The sequence below is a fragment of the Empidonax traillii genome, unplaced genomic scaffold (assembly GCF_003031625.1).
Source record: "Empidonax traillii isolate 1590-97213 ecotype Southwest subspecies unplaced genomic scaffold, ASM303162v1 scaffold1160:size199357, whole genome shotgun sequence".
NCBI classification, from domain to species: domain Eukaryota; kingdom Metazoa; phylum Chordata; class Aves; order Passeriformes; family Tyrannidae; genus Empidonax; species Empidonax traillii.
The window spans coordinates 184,365-199,357 of record NW_020956353.1 but is presented as its reverse complement, the minus strand read 5'-3'; the positions used below and the strand labels follow the sequence as shown (position 1 = coordinate 199,357).

The 14,993-nt window shown below is 49.6% G+C and overlaps 1 protein-coding gene across 3 annotated transcripts; it reads right to left on the bottom strand.

Moving 5' to 3' along the window:
- Positions 1–521: 521 nt before the first annotated feature.
- Positions 522–14,690, bottom strand: KPNA6 (karyopherin subunit alpha 6). 3 transcript variants are annotated; one of them, XM_027905495.1, is made up of 14 exons: positions 14,619–14,690; positions 8,596–8,798; positions 7,827–7,922; positions 7,406–7,505; positions 7,033–7,127; positions 5,971–6,102; positions 5,656–5,744; positions 4,664–4,763; positions 4,195–4,358; positions 3,401–3,479; positions 3,183–3,308; positions 2,504–2,631; positions 1,844–2,022; positions 522–915 (listed from the first exon to the last, which is right to left on the bottom strand). In XM_027905495.1, the coding sequence occupies exons 1-14, from the start codon at positions 14,620–14,622 to the stop codon at positions 731–733; spliced, it is 1,680 nt and encodes a 559-aa protein (XP_027761296.1). In that variant the 5' UTR covers positions 14,623–14,690; the 3' UTR covers positions 522–730. The 3 variants fall into 3 exon arrangements, with proteins under 3 accessions (XP_027761296.1, XP_027761298.1, XP_027761297.1); XM_027905497.1 differs by having other exon boundaries at positions 8,689–8,798; XM_027905496.1 differs by lacking the exon at positions 14,619–14,690 and adding an exon at positions 9,294–9,315.
- Positions 14,691–14,993: the final 303 nt, after the last annotated feature.

Here is a 14,993-nt window from a genome sequence, read left to right as displayed (position 1 = left end):
CCTTGGAAATACCACTAGCAGTTCTTCAAAAAAAAAACCCAAAACAAAACAAAAACAAAATCTAGACAAAAGGGAAGCAGCAGAAAAGAAAAAAAAAAAATATCTTCCCAAGAGTGGAAGAACTTCCCTGCTTTTCTGTCCGTTTTTTTTTCAGGGAACTCAGCCTGGGTTCACCCAGGACCGTCCACTGAAGGAGGAAGGCCAGGGTTAAACTTTGCTCTTGGCCAATTAAAGAGTCTTTATAATAGAGTAACATGTGCAAAAAAAAAAACAAACAAAAAAAAAACCAAAACAAGAAAAGAATTAAAAATTAAATAGATCAACCCACGTTTTCCAGAATTATTGTGGCCAGAAAACTCCCTCTCTCCGCTCTGTGTCCTCACCCAACGCCGGAGCCTCACGGGAGCACCCGAGGTAAGAACTGCATTTGGGAGGGACCACCACAAAGAACGAGCCACCAGGAGGTGCCACCTCGTCACCTCCGTGTCCCTCCTGCATTAAAGACATGTGAGCAGCAGCCAAAAGAAACAAGGAGAAGAAGAATCCCCTTCTTTTCTGCGAAGACCGAGCGCCGTTTGTATTTTTTTTTGTTTGTTTGTTTGTCTGAAGGAAGAAGAGTTTCCTAAAACTCGAGGGTGTCGTTCAGCCTTCCCAGCAAGGGCCAAGCAGCTGCTTCCCAGGTGCTTCTCCAGGAAAGTTTGTGGCGTGTTTTACTCTGCCCCAGGGCAGGTTATAGCTGGAAACCATCCATGGGGGCCTCGGATTGCTGGAAGATGTATTGCTGCTGGTTCTCGTCCACCTGGGGGGCCACAGAGGAGTCGTCCTCCACCCCGAAGTAGTGCTCGATCAGGTCAAAGGCTTTCTGGTAGATCTCCTGGTTCTCGTGGCTCTGGAGGAATTCTATCTTATCCAAACCTTGCAGGGGAAAAAAAAAAAAAAAAAAAGAAAGGGATTGTGATGAAACAAAGAAATCCTGGTGGTTTATCTCAGATTTATTGCCCGCTCCCACCCTCGTCCCTCTTCACTGCAAGAGCTTTGGGTGAGATTTGCATTTTTTTTTTTTTTTTTTGAGGAGCTCTGACACCTAAGTCCAGACCTAAATGCAGCTATTCCAGAGCTGCTTGAGGATCTCACCCCTGTCAGGCAGCATTAATGCCTTCCCAAGTGGCAGGTTGAGCTCACACAGATGTTTTAATCTGACCCGAATCTGATTCAGCCTCCACAACTGGCTGTGAGGAATTTGGGAGCTGCAGGGGGGAAAAGGGAAGGGGGGAAGGAGCAGGGTCTGCAGCCTCCAGCTTTTAGCTGCCCTAATTAAATCCCCTGCTGCACATCCAAGAATTCCAAGAATTGTTCTTACAAGGGAGAATCAGGACACAGAGTGTAATAATCAGAGGGCAAAGCAGACACTGGCAGTACACAGGGAGTTCCAGACCAAAATAGGAACTTGCTCCTCAAAGCACTGAAAGAAGGACAAAAAAAACCACCCCCACCATTACCAAATTAAGTTGCTCCAGGGAAAAGCAAAGTCTCCCTGGATTTCCAGTGTTCAAGCAGCTACAGTTGGAGCAATTTTAGGCCCAGAATTGTCACTTTTAACCAGAAATTAGCTAAGTAAACACTCCCAGTGGTGAAAGCCACGACTAATCAGCTTGGCCTCCAGGTCTTGGAAGCCTGGATCAGAATTCTGATAGTTTTTACTTCCAAGTGTTTTTCTCCTCACACAATCACAAGTCTGAAGAGACTCTGGAACAAATATTGGCCGTTTTGGAATACACCAAACCCCTTAACAAAGCAGGAAAGCCCCCAACAGACCCCTTCAGTGCCCAAAGCCCCCACCTACCATAGGCCTCCTCGATCAGGCTGCAGTAGGGGTTGATCCCAGTCCCACTCTGGTTGGCTTCCTGCTCTCCCAGCCTCAGGATGTTCTCCAGCCCATTCAGTGCCACCAGAACAATCTTGGAGTCCATGACAGTCAGCAGGTCACACAGGGGCTTGATACAACCCAAATTTACCAGGTACCTGGAGAGAGAGCACCAGCAACACACACTTGGGTGTTCAGGGGCTGGGAAGCAGCACCTTGGCTCCATTAGAAAGAGCAAAGGAAATGGGCCAATCTAAAACACATAAATTTACCTTAAAATGTGTATTTACCACTCTGCAAGGGTAATTTTTATCCATTTATTTGCACTTGTATAGACAGCCCCTGTTTTCAGAAGCCTCCCTTTTATTTAAAGAAAAAGCTACTTTTGAAGTCCAGGTGCTGCTAAAAATTAACTCCACACTGGAATTTAATTAAGTTGTTAAATTTGGACATTTAGCCTTGTCTAAAATTACCCAAAGAGGGGGGATGGAGAAAGCTTGGACCAGATTCTTTATTCAGAAGGAAGTCACAATTCCCAGCAGAGCGAACGACCCAGCCACAGCTCTGCCTGCCTCAGGTGCTCCCCACACCCCTCCCATCAAGGCAAAGCTCCCAGGGATTTCTTCCCCCAGGGAATACCTGATCTGCTCAGGAGTCCCTCCTGAGGTGGCGTTGGTGATGGCCCAGGCTGCCTCTTTCCTCGTGCGGAATTCCGCCTTCTGCAGGATTTCTATCAGCACCGGGAAGATGTTGGCATCTATCACTGCCTGGGGACAGAGGGCAGGGACAGGGCTTGGCACTGGCAACACCATTCCTGAAAAGGCTTCTCAGCACCTGGGAGAAACCTCTACCCCCCCATCTCCCAACACAAAAACTTCCCAGGTTTCGGTGATTGCTCTGGTTTATTCCTCAGCCAAATCCAGTTAATGTGAGATTATTCCATAACCAGCAGGACAGACCATCCCTGGTATTGCATCAGTGCTGTGGGAATGCTTTCAGCACTGATCCCTATGTAGGTCAGGAAAAGGATAATTAAAACTGAACCAGCTCCAGCTCTTCAAAGGGGCTGAGCATGGAGAAATAAAGGGCTGCATCTCCTGTTATTCCGATGATCCAACGTGTGGGAATCATTTCAGGCTGGTCTGTGCTGGTGCCACCACCAAGCTCTTTTTCAGCTGGTTGGGAGCAGTGAATTTGCAAATTACTGCAGAATAAGGTGAACAAATCCAGCTTCTAAAATGTCAGATAAGGAAAAAAAAAAAAAAAAAAGCTGCAAATCCTTTTAATGCTGAGCTTGGAATCCGGGAGGAGAAAGTACCTGTATTTGTGCTCTGTTTCCCGCTGTGATGTTGGATATAGTCCAGCACGCCTCTTTCCTGATGGATTCCTTGGGACTGCTTAATAAATGAAGGAGACAAGGCAGGGCTGAGCAGTTTAGAATCACCTTTGGAGAGAGGAAGCAGAAGTGAGATCACCAGTGCCAGGTCTGGAGCTGATGGCCACCACATTCCCTGCGGGAAGGGCCTCTCCTCTCACCTGGGTCTGGATGTCATCCCCCGTCACGATGTTGCCAACCGCTCGCAGAGCTGGGGAGGCCACTTTGTAGTCGTTGTGCCTGCAGGAGAACGGGGCAAGGACACAAGCAAATCCATCAGATCACTGGGATGTTTGGAATATTCTCCCCCCCATTTATCTCCTCTGCATTATTTCCTTGGAATTCCATCCCCTGGCGTGTAGAAACACACGGTAAGTTGACCGTACTGCCAAAACAGAACTGCAATATAGTTTGGACCTTTACATCCCAACTCAATCCTCTTTTCCACACAGGTAACAGGAGAAACAAAGCCAAGCTGAGTTTTGCTACCCACTGTTCTTTGATTTGCCTCATAACCAGGCTTCCCTAAGCACATCTGAAGTTTAAGAGCACACAACACGCTGCAATCTTCTCTCCCTCCACAGATGAGAAGTGTCAGTTTGACCTTTCCTTACTAAGCTCTTCCTAAGTTCTCTGTGTGGTTGGCCCACACTCGTACTCTCCAATTCCAGAAATTTACAGGGATAAGGTGTCTTTTATCAGTGAATTTGCAGTTTTTGGGACTGCTGTTGAGACCAACACAGGTGTCTCTTCACTAGCATTGAGTCTAACCAGACAAACCAGCAAACTACAGCTCTGAATCTGCTCCAAGAGCCTCCCACAGAACTGCTCCCAGCTCAGCCCAGCTGCCAGATCCCGTGAGCACAGGAGGTGTGGAGTGCTCTGATGGATCTGACCTGGATTCACGCTCAGCTTCCTGCCTGGCAGGGCTGGGCCAGCCATCCCAGCTACTCACATCAACAGCTCCACCAGCCGCCGACACACTCCCGAGTCCACCACTGCCTGGATCTTCTCGTTGGGACCATCTGACAGGTAGGAAAGGGCCCAGCAGGCGTCTGCCAGCAGGTCAGAGTCGCTGTTGAACAACAACCTGGACAGCACCGGCAGGCAGGGAGACACCTGGAACGAGAGCCACCGGCTGGGTCACTCACCCTGCCCGGGACCACCACCCTGCAGGCCAACCCCACCCACGAGCTGCTCACACAGGGCCTGCATGGCCACAGGTTCCTGCATGGCCACAGGTTCCTTCCCCCAGGTCAGCAGCTTCCCACACCTCCTAATCACAGCGTCCAAAACACCCCCTCTGTTCCCTCCTGGAATGACTTAGAGGAGCCCAACAGCCCAAAATAACTGGGACAAACATCTCAGCTGGGTGTCTCCCCCCACCCCATCACCTGTTCTGCCCACAAGGCATTTGTTCTCACCTTATCAAATTCAGGTGGAGGGCTCTTCCCTCTGCACAGGTTTGACAAGGCCCAGACAGCATTTCGTGTCATTGTCAACCTGGTGGACGTCGTAAGGAGCCTAAAGAGAGAATCACCAGGAATCAGGATCCTTATGTGGCAGTCAAGGGAATCCAAAGAATTAAAACCAGTATGATTTTGAGGAAGTCAAAGCACTATTTCACTGGGTGTAGCTCAAGCCATGCTGCTTGTCACCTGAGCCTCTCAATAAGCAAGAGAAGTGACCACTTTGTGGGATAAATAGCTGTAATTCCCAACAGTGCCAAGGATACGGGGCAGGAAGGCAACTTCCACCTTGGGCAGGTTGCAGAAGGAAGGGCACGTGAGCCAAGTGCAGCTCCAGGTTCCACTTCAGCCCAGACACTCCCAGCCTTCACCAGAGATGGGGTGACATGAACTGCTCAGGCTCTGAGCTCTGAGGAGGACGGTGAGTCCTGTGGGATGAGGAGTCAGGCAGCCCCCCAGGACAGGGCACTGACACCAGGAGCAGGAAAACAAGCCATTTGTGACAAAGAATCCGTTTTCCAGGGATGGCATGAAGATTCACTCCTTCCAGAGCTACGAGAGCCTGACAGATGGGTCTGACTGTGGTGGGTGTGCACCAGGCTGAGAGAGGGGGTGTACAGAGACCTGTTCCCACTCCAAGCCCTTGGAATCCATATCACAAGCAGAGAGCAGGACCTGAGGGACACCCTGTGACTGCAGAAGGACCAGCACACTGCAGCAGCACCCACTCCACATGCAGAGCAGTGTGAAGGGCTGTGAGAAGGCACGTTATCCACCGAGTCCCACTCCATCTGTCAGATCCCTGCCTGAGCTGGGAGTTAACCTGGTACCAGTGGTTTGATTCCCAGCGATCACCACCAGGGAATCTATTGGCCCAGCTCCAGTACTGCTGCTGGGGCACAAGAGGACTCCAAGAACTGCACTGGCAAGTGTTCATGGCTACTCACATTAATAAGGGAGGAAGGATAGCGCAGTTAAGGACATAATCTCTACACACAGAGCTGTCTCCAGCAATGTTCCCCAATGCCCAGACAGCCTGAAAGGAAAGAGCAACAGTTTTAGCATTCACAGTTTCTGACAGAGGAAGAACAAGGCAGTGAGCTAAGAAAGCATCTTCCCCAAATTCCAGGCAAACAACACTTCCACCTGTGGTCTGGAGCCAGTTGGGAGACACTGGTCACTCATTTTAAACGCTGCATTTTTATGGTGTGCAACCCACTGTGCTTGTCCCCCCCAGTCCCAAAGAAAGGAGTGGTCCTTACCTGCTCCTGAACATCCTCAAAGTCAGAGTTTAACAGCTCTATAAAAATGGGAACTGCCCCAGCCTCGATGACTATTTTTGTTTGTTGGGAAGTCCCTGATGCGATATTCGTCAGTGCCCACGCAGCTTCGAACTGGAACAGGCAAAGAAGTGACAAAAGCATGAGTAAAACAAGCCTGATTTGGCAAAACCATCACATTTCAGCTATAACTCTTTCATTGTGAGGGAAAGGAAGCACATCACTAGAGGAGACCTCAACAATCAAAGGATTTTATTTTCTTGAGCAATAAAAGAGCCACATCTGCTCAAATCCTTCTCAGAGGCTACAGCTGCTCAAAGGGTGAGGGTGTCACCACCAGTCACTTCACCTCTACAGCCATTCCCCAGCAAGGGAAACGAAGACACACGGAGCACAAACACACAAAGTAGAAAGTTTTCTACTCCTTGAGTTCAAGGGAAGCTGAGCAGCTCTTTTTGCCTGTCTTTGGTTTAAATACAGATTCCCACTTGGTTCTTCTGGAAATTAAGCCCCTCTGGTCCACGGCCTGGGGCCAGAGGGCAGGAAGAGAGATGAAAGCAGTCATCAACTCGGATCAAATTCCATGTATGGAAGTATCTTTAACCCCCTCCAAAGCAACCAGACTTATTACCAAGCTGGAAGGAATCTCAAGAAGCCACCCAGGCTGTCCCTCTGCCCCGGGCAGGAGCAGCACTGCCCAAGCCATTTCTAACAGACTCTTGGCCTCTATTTAAATGCCTCCAACGATGGAGGTTTCTCCTCACACAGTTTCTTCCTGCATGCTGGCTCCACCAGCTCCCAGAAATATCAGATACAGGAAGGCCAAACTCTCTGGGGTGATTTTTCCCAGCATTCCTTGGAGAATTTAATTCAGAGCAATTTATTATTTTTTTTGCTTAAGCTCTACAGGCTACCTTTGTCTTTTCCTGTAGATCGTACAAGCTGCGTTTTTTTGGGTTCAAAACATCACTTTCCCCTGACAGCACGTGTGGGTTCACACTGCTGAGCAAAGCAGCAAATAACTGATAACATGATCTCCTTTACCTGTAATGTGCAATTTTCACTTCTTTTCAGGAATTCAACAAATCTCTCCACCACTCCCTGAGTGTTTATCACTTCATCTATCGGAGGATTGGGCTCTGGAACAGCAAGACAGCGTCAGAGCAGTGTACAGGCCTCATGCAGGGGATAACAAGCATGAAGGGTTAATTCAATTATCTCAGGTTGCACTGAGCAGGACAACCCTGCAGAGTCACCTTCTGTACTGTTCATACAACTGTCAATCATTGGCAATACAGCAAATTATCACATTTCTAGTTTATGGTTTTCTTTCCCCAAGCTCAAAGCTTCTGTGCAGCAACACGTGCACAGACTCTTGCAAAAGCCAGATCCCGTGGCAGGGATGAGTTATTTTTACCTTTGGAAAGCAATTTCCTGAATTTCTGAGTGGTTGCCAGCTGTAGGTCAGGGTCATCTGAGAAAAGCATCTCTACCATCTCTCCTGTGATCAATCCCTCCTGAAAAGATGCAGAGGAGACAGAAAAATGGTTCAGTTTCAGCCTAAGATATTTAAGGCATCACACACACACACCCCACAGCCTGCCATGATGTGTGCTCAGCTGGTGAGTCAAAGATTAAAGCTTTGAGATCCCAGCCCACTATTTACTTCCTGAGAGACTTTTGCAGCTCACTGCAGTAACACCTGCAGTGCTGCTGGGAGGAAGGGGGTAAATGTGGAAGACTCTGGAGGAGGATTCTGGACAAGCCCCAGGGCCTCAGCACCCCCAAAGGATTAAATCTGAAGGCAGAGCTGGGCCAAGGAAAGGCACTTTCCTTACCCCACAGGTTGTGGAACTGACGTAGGAATCCACCAGGTGACTGTCACACATGGAGTCATCCTCATTGATCAGCTCCACATTCCTCCTTTTGAAGAGCTGGTGGGGAACAGAGCACAGGGATTGTTATTAGAAAGCAACGGCGAAAAGGCTCCACAACTTGACATTCTTGTTCCTCAACCAGGATTCCTTCAGCTAAGATTGAAGGTAACCTGAGTAAAAAAAAAAAAAAGTGGTCATTAATAACAGCTCTGCTCTCTCAGGGCTAGTCTGGCACACAAACCCCAACAGTCAAACATGCTGAGTCTTGCCCTCAGATATGCAAATGCCCAAGTCACTCAGACACTGGTACAGGCAGGGCAGAGTTTGATCTAACAAGTCAGGGGAACTGGGCAGAAGGCAGCTTGTAGGTGATGTTCTAACAGAGCAAATATTTAGTCCCACACACATCACCCTGTGCTTTCATAGACCTCCAAGCCAAAAAAAATCCATCTCAGAGTTAAGGAATACACACAGCCCATACTTTCACTTGCTCTTCCTGTTTCTCGAGGAAATAATCCCATTCACTAATTAAAAAAATAAACAAAACACACCATCGAAAAAACACCACCACCTTTAACAACAAGGATCTGTGAACAAAAAAAAAAAAAAACATCTCCAGTACCCCAAGGAGAAAGTGCTTGGAAAGCTCTTGGTGTGAACTGGGTACAAAGAAAAAGAGAAAAGCAAGATCTCAGAACAGGAAAAAAAAATAAGAGGACTGCCAACAAACCTTAATGCACAGATCCTTGAAGATTCCAGTTAGGCAGCAGCACAATCTTGGTTGTGTTAAGGCTGAACACAACCTACTCAAGATGACAGTTACCTGTTGCTCTCGTTTCTGTTTGCGCAGTTGAATTCCTTCCTCTTCTCTTCTCCGTCTCATTTCCTCCAGATTTAGGGCTTTGTTCTTGTAACTCTTCATTCGATAGTTTTCTGTGAAAACAAAGAGGGTTCTGCCTCAGAGCTCCTTCATCCACGTGTCCTTCCTGACAGGAACTCCCTGTGCATGGAGCAGGGAACATCCAGACTGAACTGATTCATTCACTCCAAGTGCACAACTAAACCCAATTCCTACTCAAAACCCAAGTAACTTCCCTGCTGTCACCACGGCATAAACCACACCTGGACATTTTTTTCCCCAAGCAGACAAAAAAACCCCAACAGAACCAAGGCCTTGATTTAATGATCACAATAACTCCTTGCAAGCTGTACAACAGGAGGCACAGGCCACGTGTGTCCCACCAGGTGCTGCTGCAGTCCCTGACCTACTTATCCCGCTGGTTCACAGCTGACTAAGGCAGCAATTCCAGCCTGATTCCCTGTGTGTCTGCCTCCAGGTCAGGGAAGTGGCACTCCACTATCTGGCACAGTTCAAGGCAGCCAGGGCCAAGCAGTAACCCAAGTATGATCAGGAGGGCAGTTCCTCACCCATCCAGCTGCAAAAGTCCTTCTGAACCTCTCCAAGCTCTCCTGTTTTGGATACAGATTATTTGCACATCTGTGCCTTTCCCAGGACGGGAAGGAATCACAGTCACAGCTAACCCTGAACAAAGTAACCCCTCCACAACTCACTTGAGCACCACTATCTTTGTTTTCTCCCAGCTGACAAGGGAAGTGTTTTGTGGAAGTCTGCAGTGTTATCTCCCTATCCCCCACTTTCAAGCCCCAGGCACCCTCAGCCCCCACTGCTCACAGAAAGTTTCAGACTTATCAACTGCCTGCAGCCACTCTGGAGCCCTTCCAAGATCAAGTGGAGAAGTTTCAGACCTGAAAACCCACAGACAAGCCAAGAGGAGACACAGACAACACACAGATATCCAGCATTTCACTGCCATGGAAAGAGAAAACAACTGGGAAAATCAGCAATTGGACAGAATACTTTCAGCTCTATGATTTGCCAAAACAGCCCAAAAGACACCAAACAAGATGCAAATCCGCAGGATTCAGGGGTTTGTGTCTGCCCAGCAGCAAGGTGTCACCTACGTCTAGATTTGAATTCAGAAATTGTATTTAACTACCTGTTAAATGTTATAGTTGTGTATTCAATTTACCACCCCAGTGCCGATGGCTCCTGCAGCCACACAGCAGAGCAGGGGTTGAAAGCTTAATCCTCAAAACAATTTAAGAACCTTAATCCTCCTTTTGGAAAGCTGAAGTCTCCAATTAAAAGTTTTTTTTTTTCAAGAAGAGGAGGAGTGAAAAGGCAGTCATATAAATAGCTGAGGGACACATGACAGTTCAGCTGCCTCCAAGCTGGCCCTGCCCCACTCAGCTCTGTCACCCCAGAGCTGGGGAACAGCCAGAGACACTCTGAGGGCTCAGGAACACTCAGCACTTTGTCCTTTATGGCTTTTTTTTTGTGTCCCTGAGCATCAGGAACACACTCATCCTGCAGAGAAACCCCAAAGACACGACAAACCCCAAGGAGTGATTTTTCACATCACTCTGCGACATTCCCGGGACTAAATTTCCAATTTTTTTCCTCTCCCACACTTTTATCTCTGCTGATGATTTCCCTTGACTTTTCCCAGCCCACCAGAACTTGAATGACAGGAGAATGCTGATTGGTGACACTACACCCCCCATCTCTAGGCAATGCATGGATGTGACAAAATGCAGGATCAGGACCTCACAGTGAGCTCAGACACTGCAGGATCCACGGATTCCAGCACGTGGAATCAGACAGCAGGATGCCAGGCATGGCCAAATTCTGTACTTGGGGTGTTTCAGGACAAAACATCCAGTTCATCTGCAAGTCAGGCTGTGTGTTAATTATAAACTCAAATTCTAGCAGTGGGAATACCCACAAAACCCACTAAAACCAGGCCGGTGGAGAAGCTGGGCCGGCAGGAATGGGGAAGCAATCCTTAAAAACTGAGGGATGAGAAGGAATTTACCACTTAAAAGAAAGGGAAAACAGTGTGAAAGGTTGACTTTGAAGGCTGAGCAGAGCACTCAAACCCTGTGTAAAGCCAACAGAAATTGCAGCAGCTCAGCCAAAACTGTCCTTGCAGGGCCAAGATTCTACCAGCTCCTCGATATTCCTGGATCAGGAATCTCAGCTCTGCCTCTTCCCATTTCTCTGCATGACAAACAGCATTTGCTTCAAACCTTTTATTCAGCTGCTGATTAAACCCTGGGGAGCTGAGTCACTGCAGGGACTTCTGCTGCTGAGTCAGAGCGAAAGGCCGGGCCAGGGACTCACTGACAGACCTGACACGGCTCTTTGTAAGCCAAAATTCCCAGTTCCAGAGGGAATCTTCCAAAGGGAACCTTCCAAAGGCGTCTGCTAATCCCTGTGGCACGGCCTGGCCAGGAGGGCTGACAGCCCTTGCAGTGAGGAAGGGCTGGGGAATGAGGCAAGTGTAAATAAATACACTTGATGAACTTCATCAGCACTAATCTGCCAATTAGTGTCCGCTTGGGGACATTCCCAGCTCCGAACCAGGTGACCTCCAAAGGCCCCTTTGCCCAATTTTTCCCTGGGATAGGATAAATTTGGTCGTTTACAACAAAACCTCCCCTAAATTAGACAAGTGGCAGCAAAACACACACAGCGAATTACTGAGTTTGGTGGGACAAACATTCCTGACCGTGTTCCCTGGGTTTTTCCATGTCATTCCCTTCCCTGAAATCCCAGAGGAGCCTCCCAGTTCCTCCTGCTGCTTAACATATCTAACACCTCCAGAGGATTCTCTTCTAGAAAAAGTGTGTCCACGACAACTGTAGAAAGAAAAGACTAAATAATCTGTACTTCTTAAACACAAATTAAATGAAGGTTGTTGTAATGAACACATAAAAGTAGTTGAATTATTTCTGTATAAAAAGACAGCTCTGAGCTGCCACCAGAAATTAGTCAAAACCAGAGTCTTTTACTGTCCCTTTGATAGTTTTGCACTGAGATAACAGAAAAAAAGGGGGGGAAAAAATCACTTTTGCTCACAAGATAGAGGGAAAATGAAGCTAAACAGGAGACAAGAAATCCTGTCAAATAATCAGCAACTCAGGGCTTTTCCTACAGCCCTGGAATGACCCCAGCTGCCCTCAAAGCCCGGCAAAGTGGCCAAACTGTGCTGTGCTGTCACTGCTGGATGTCTGCTCTGCTCTGTCATCTTCGCCCACGGGTTATTCGAGTGTTTCCCACGAATGGGACCCCCAGAGGCTCCCCCAGGTCCCTGTCCCCACCCCCCTGTGCTGGTAAATCCCTTGTCCCCTGCAGCTCTTTGGCTCCACTGGCTCGATCCCTGCCGGATCCCTGTCCTGGTGCAGCTCCCACCCGGAGCCAGGGATGTGATATCACCGCTGGAATGTGCAATCCCAGCGCCGGGAGGGGGAAGGGACAGGCAGAAATTCTCTCCGGGGGAGAAATCAAGTCCCACAGCACCGAGATCAGGATTCCCTTTGGATGGGAAAAGAACCCACTTTACCCCTCCTCAGCCCAGTTCCCAACAGGGTAATTTCCACGCTGCCTCCTCCTGATTTGATCTTTTCAGCCCCCAAAAATCTGAGGTTTTGGAGGGGTTTAAATCCTCTTCAAACCGAGACATCCTGATTTCCTTAAGGGAAAAGAGTCCTTTGCAACAGTCCCTAAAACAGGGATTAACTTCAGCTACATCACCTCAGAATCAACCCACGAGAGTTACAGGTTAAAAACCAACCAGAAGCACTCAGAGGGATATAAAATTCCAATAAATCCATCCTTCCCAACGTGTGCTTTGCCTCAGAAACAAGCAGGGCTGTGTGATTTGCTAAGCAGATTTCTCTGGAGCTCCCCAGCCCCAGAGCTGAAGGAGGCCTGAAGGAATCAGGACTTTCACTCCTGCACGACTGCAATGATCAAACTCTCCCCCGACAAAGTTCATGTTTGCTCTCCTGAACACAAGCAAACAAAGAAAACCAGCCAATTCACTGCTAAATTCATCAGGCAGAGGAGTTTTATTCAGAACTGAGCATTATATACCGCTCCATGGGTTAAACAGCACTATAAAAGCATTTAAACACATAATTTGCATAGCAAACGAAGAGTGAATTAATGAGAGCCTCCAACAGTATCACAACTGCTGACAGAAAATCCAGCACCCTCAGCCTGCACTTTGCAGGAAGGGGGTAACAACCCTGCTGCCCCCATTTAGCCCCCTCACCCAAAACAATGAAAAAAAAAATCAATCTTAGTTTATTTTAAAATAAATGTTTCACTGGGATGATTCAGGGGAGGGGGGAGGATGGGAAGCTCCCGTGCACGGACTCCTCAGCTCCAGATAAAAGTGCTCCAGCAGTTTCCAGACGTTCACAAGAGGCCCAAGGACATTTTTTTTTCCTCCTCAGAGCTGCCAGCAGAGGTTTTACATCTGGGGTTATAAATTAGGATTGAAAAGCTGTTCGGGGCTGGGGAGGTGCAGCAGCCACTGCACACACACGAAGACTGTCACGGACCCGTCCTGGAACAATCACAGGAGGGGCTGGAGAGGAAAGTTCCTGACGGGATCATGACGAGCAGGATCCCACCCCAAAGGGCATTTTTGAAGCTTCACAGGATCCCAGAGTGGTTTGGGTTGGAAGGGAACTTAAAGCTCATCCAGTTCCACTCCCCTGCCCTGGGCAGGGACACCTTTCACTATCCCAGGCTGCTCCAACCTGGCCTTGGATGCTTCCAGGGATGGGCTCACCTCATCCTCCAGACCTTGCCTTACCACCTGAACCCTCAAAAAAGCCCCTCCTCTCCTCCCTCAACACTTCAGGTACATCAAATATAAAACCCACTGGGATTAAAGCACCTCTTGAAGGGCAACGCTCAGCTGTGATTTGTTTGCAGCCTGCCAGCTCTGGGAGCCTTTAAGTGTATTTATTGGTGTTTATAAAGATGTTTATAATTATTTATTGGTGTTTATAAAGAAATAAACTCCTCCACCTCCTTCCCTGCACATCTGCCCGTGCCACCCACGGGTGTTTATGGTGACACCGGGGCTGAACTTTTGGTTTTATGGAAACCACAAAGCCCTGCCGGGTGATCAGAACCGCGAAGAGGTGACTCGGATCTCGCCCTGAACTCTTGCAAAGCCCGGAATTTGAACTGAACAGCAACCCGGAGAATTTAAATTAAACAGAGATCAGCCTCTGATGGAGGTTTGGCTGCAGCAGGTCCCTCTCAACGGTCTGACCTCGGTGGGTGCAGCAGGAACAGCCCCAAATACCCCAAATTTAGAGTATTTCAGCACTGACACCTCGAACCTGGGGCATTACAGTACTAACACACCGCAAAATCGCAATATTACAGCACTGACACCCCCAAACCGGAGCGTTTCAGCATTAATACCCCAAACCCGGGCCATTAGAGCACAGACAGCCCAAACCCGGGGGATTTCGGCCCTGAACCCCCAAACCCGAGGTACTTCAGCAATAAACCCCCTCAGAGCTCTCGCCCCCCCCCGGAGCGCCCCAAAGTCGCTGTTGGCGCTGCCCGGAGCGGTAACAACCTCCGTGCCCCGCGCCCCTCACCGACAGCACCCCCCCAGCGTCCCCCCGAGGCGTCCCCGGGGGTGACTCAGCAGCACCGCGGGGCCCTTCGCCCTCAGCCCCGGGGAGCCGGTGAGGGGCGCGGGCGGCGGCGGCGGCGCGGGGCGGGCGGGCTGTGCGTGCCGCCCGGCCACAGGGTGACCCCTCCCGGCCCTGTGCCGTACCCCCGGCCGCGCCCGGAGCCCCCCGCGGCCGCTCCCGCGGTCCCCCCGAGCCCCTCGGTGCCCGCTCGCCCCTCACCCATCTCGGCGGCTCCGGCGGCAGCTCCGGTGGCGGCGGCCACAATATGGCGGCACCGGGCGGGGCGCGGGCCGGACGGCGGCCGCGCGGGGACAAACCTGTGCGCGCGGGGAGGAGCGGGGCGGCCGCGAGTGGAGGGGGCGGGGCCGAGGCGCTAGGGCGCCCCCCAGCGGGCGGGGGCGGGGCTAAGCCGGAGGCCGCGTCGTGTCACTCGTGTCGTGTCACTCGTGTCGTGTCACCTGTCACTGGTGTCCTGTCACTTGTGTCCCTTCACTTGTGTGTAATTTCCTCGTGTCCTGTCATGTGTGTCCTTTCACTCGTGTCCCAGTTCTTGAATTCCATCCCCTCATTCACATCCCATTCCTTCCCACCCTG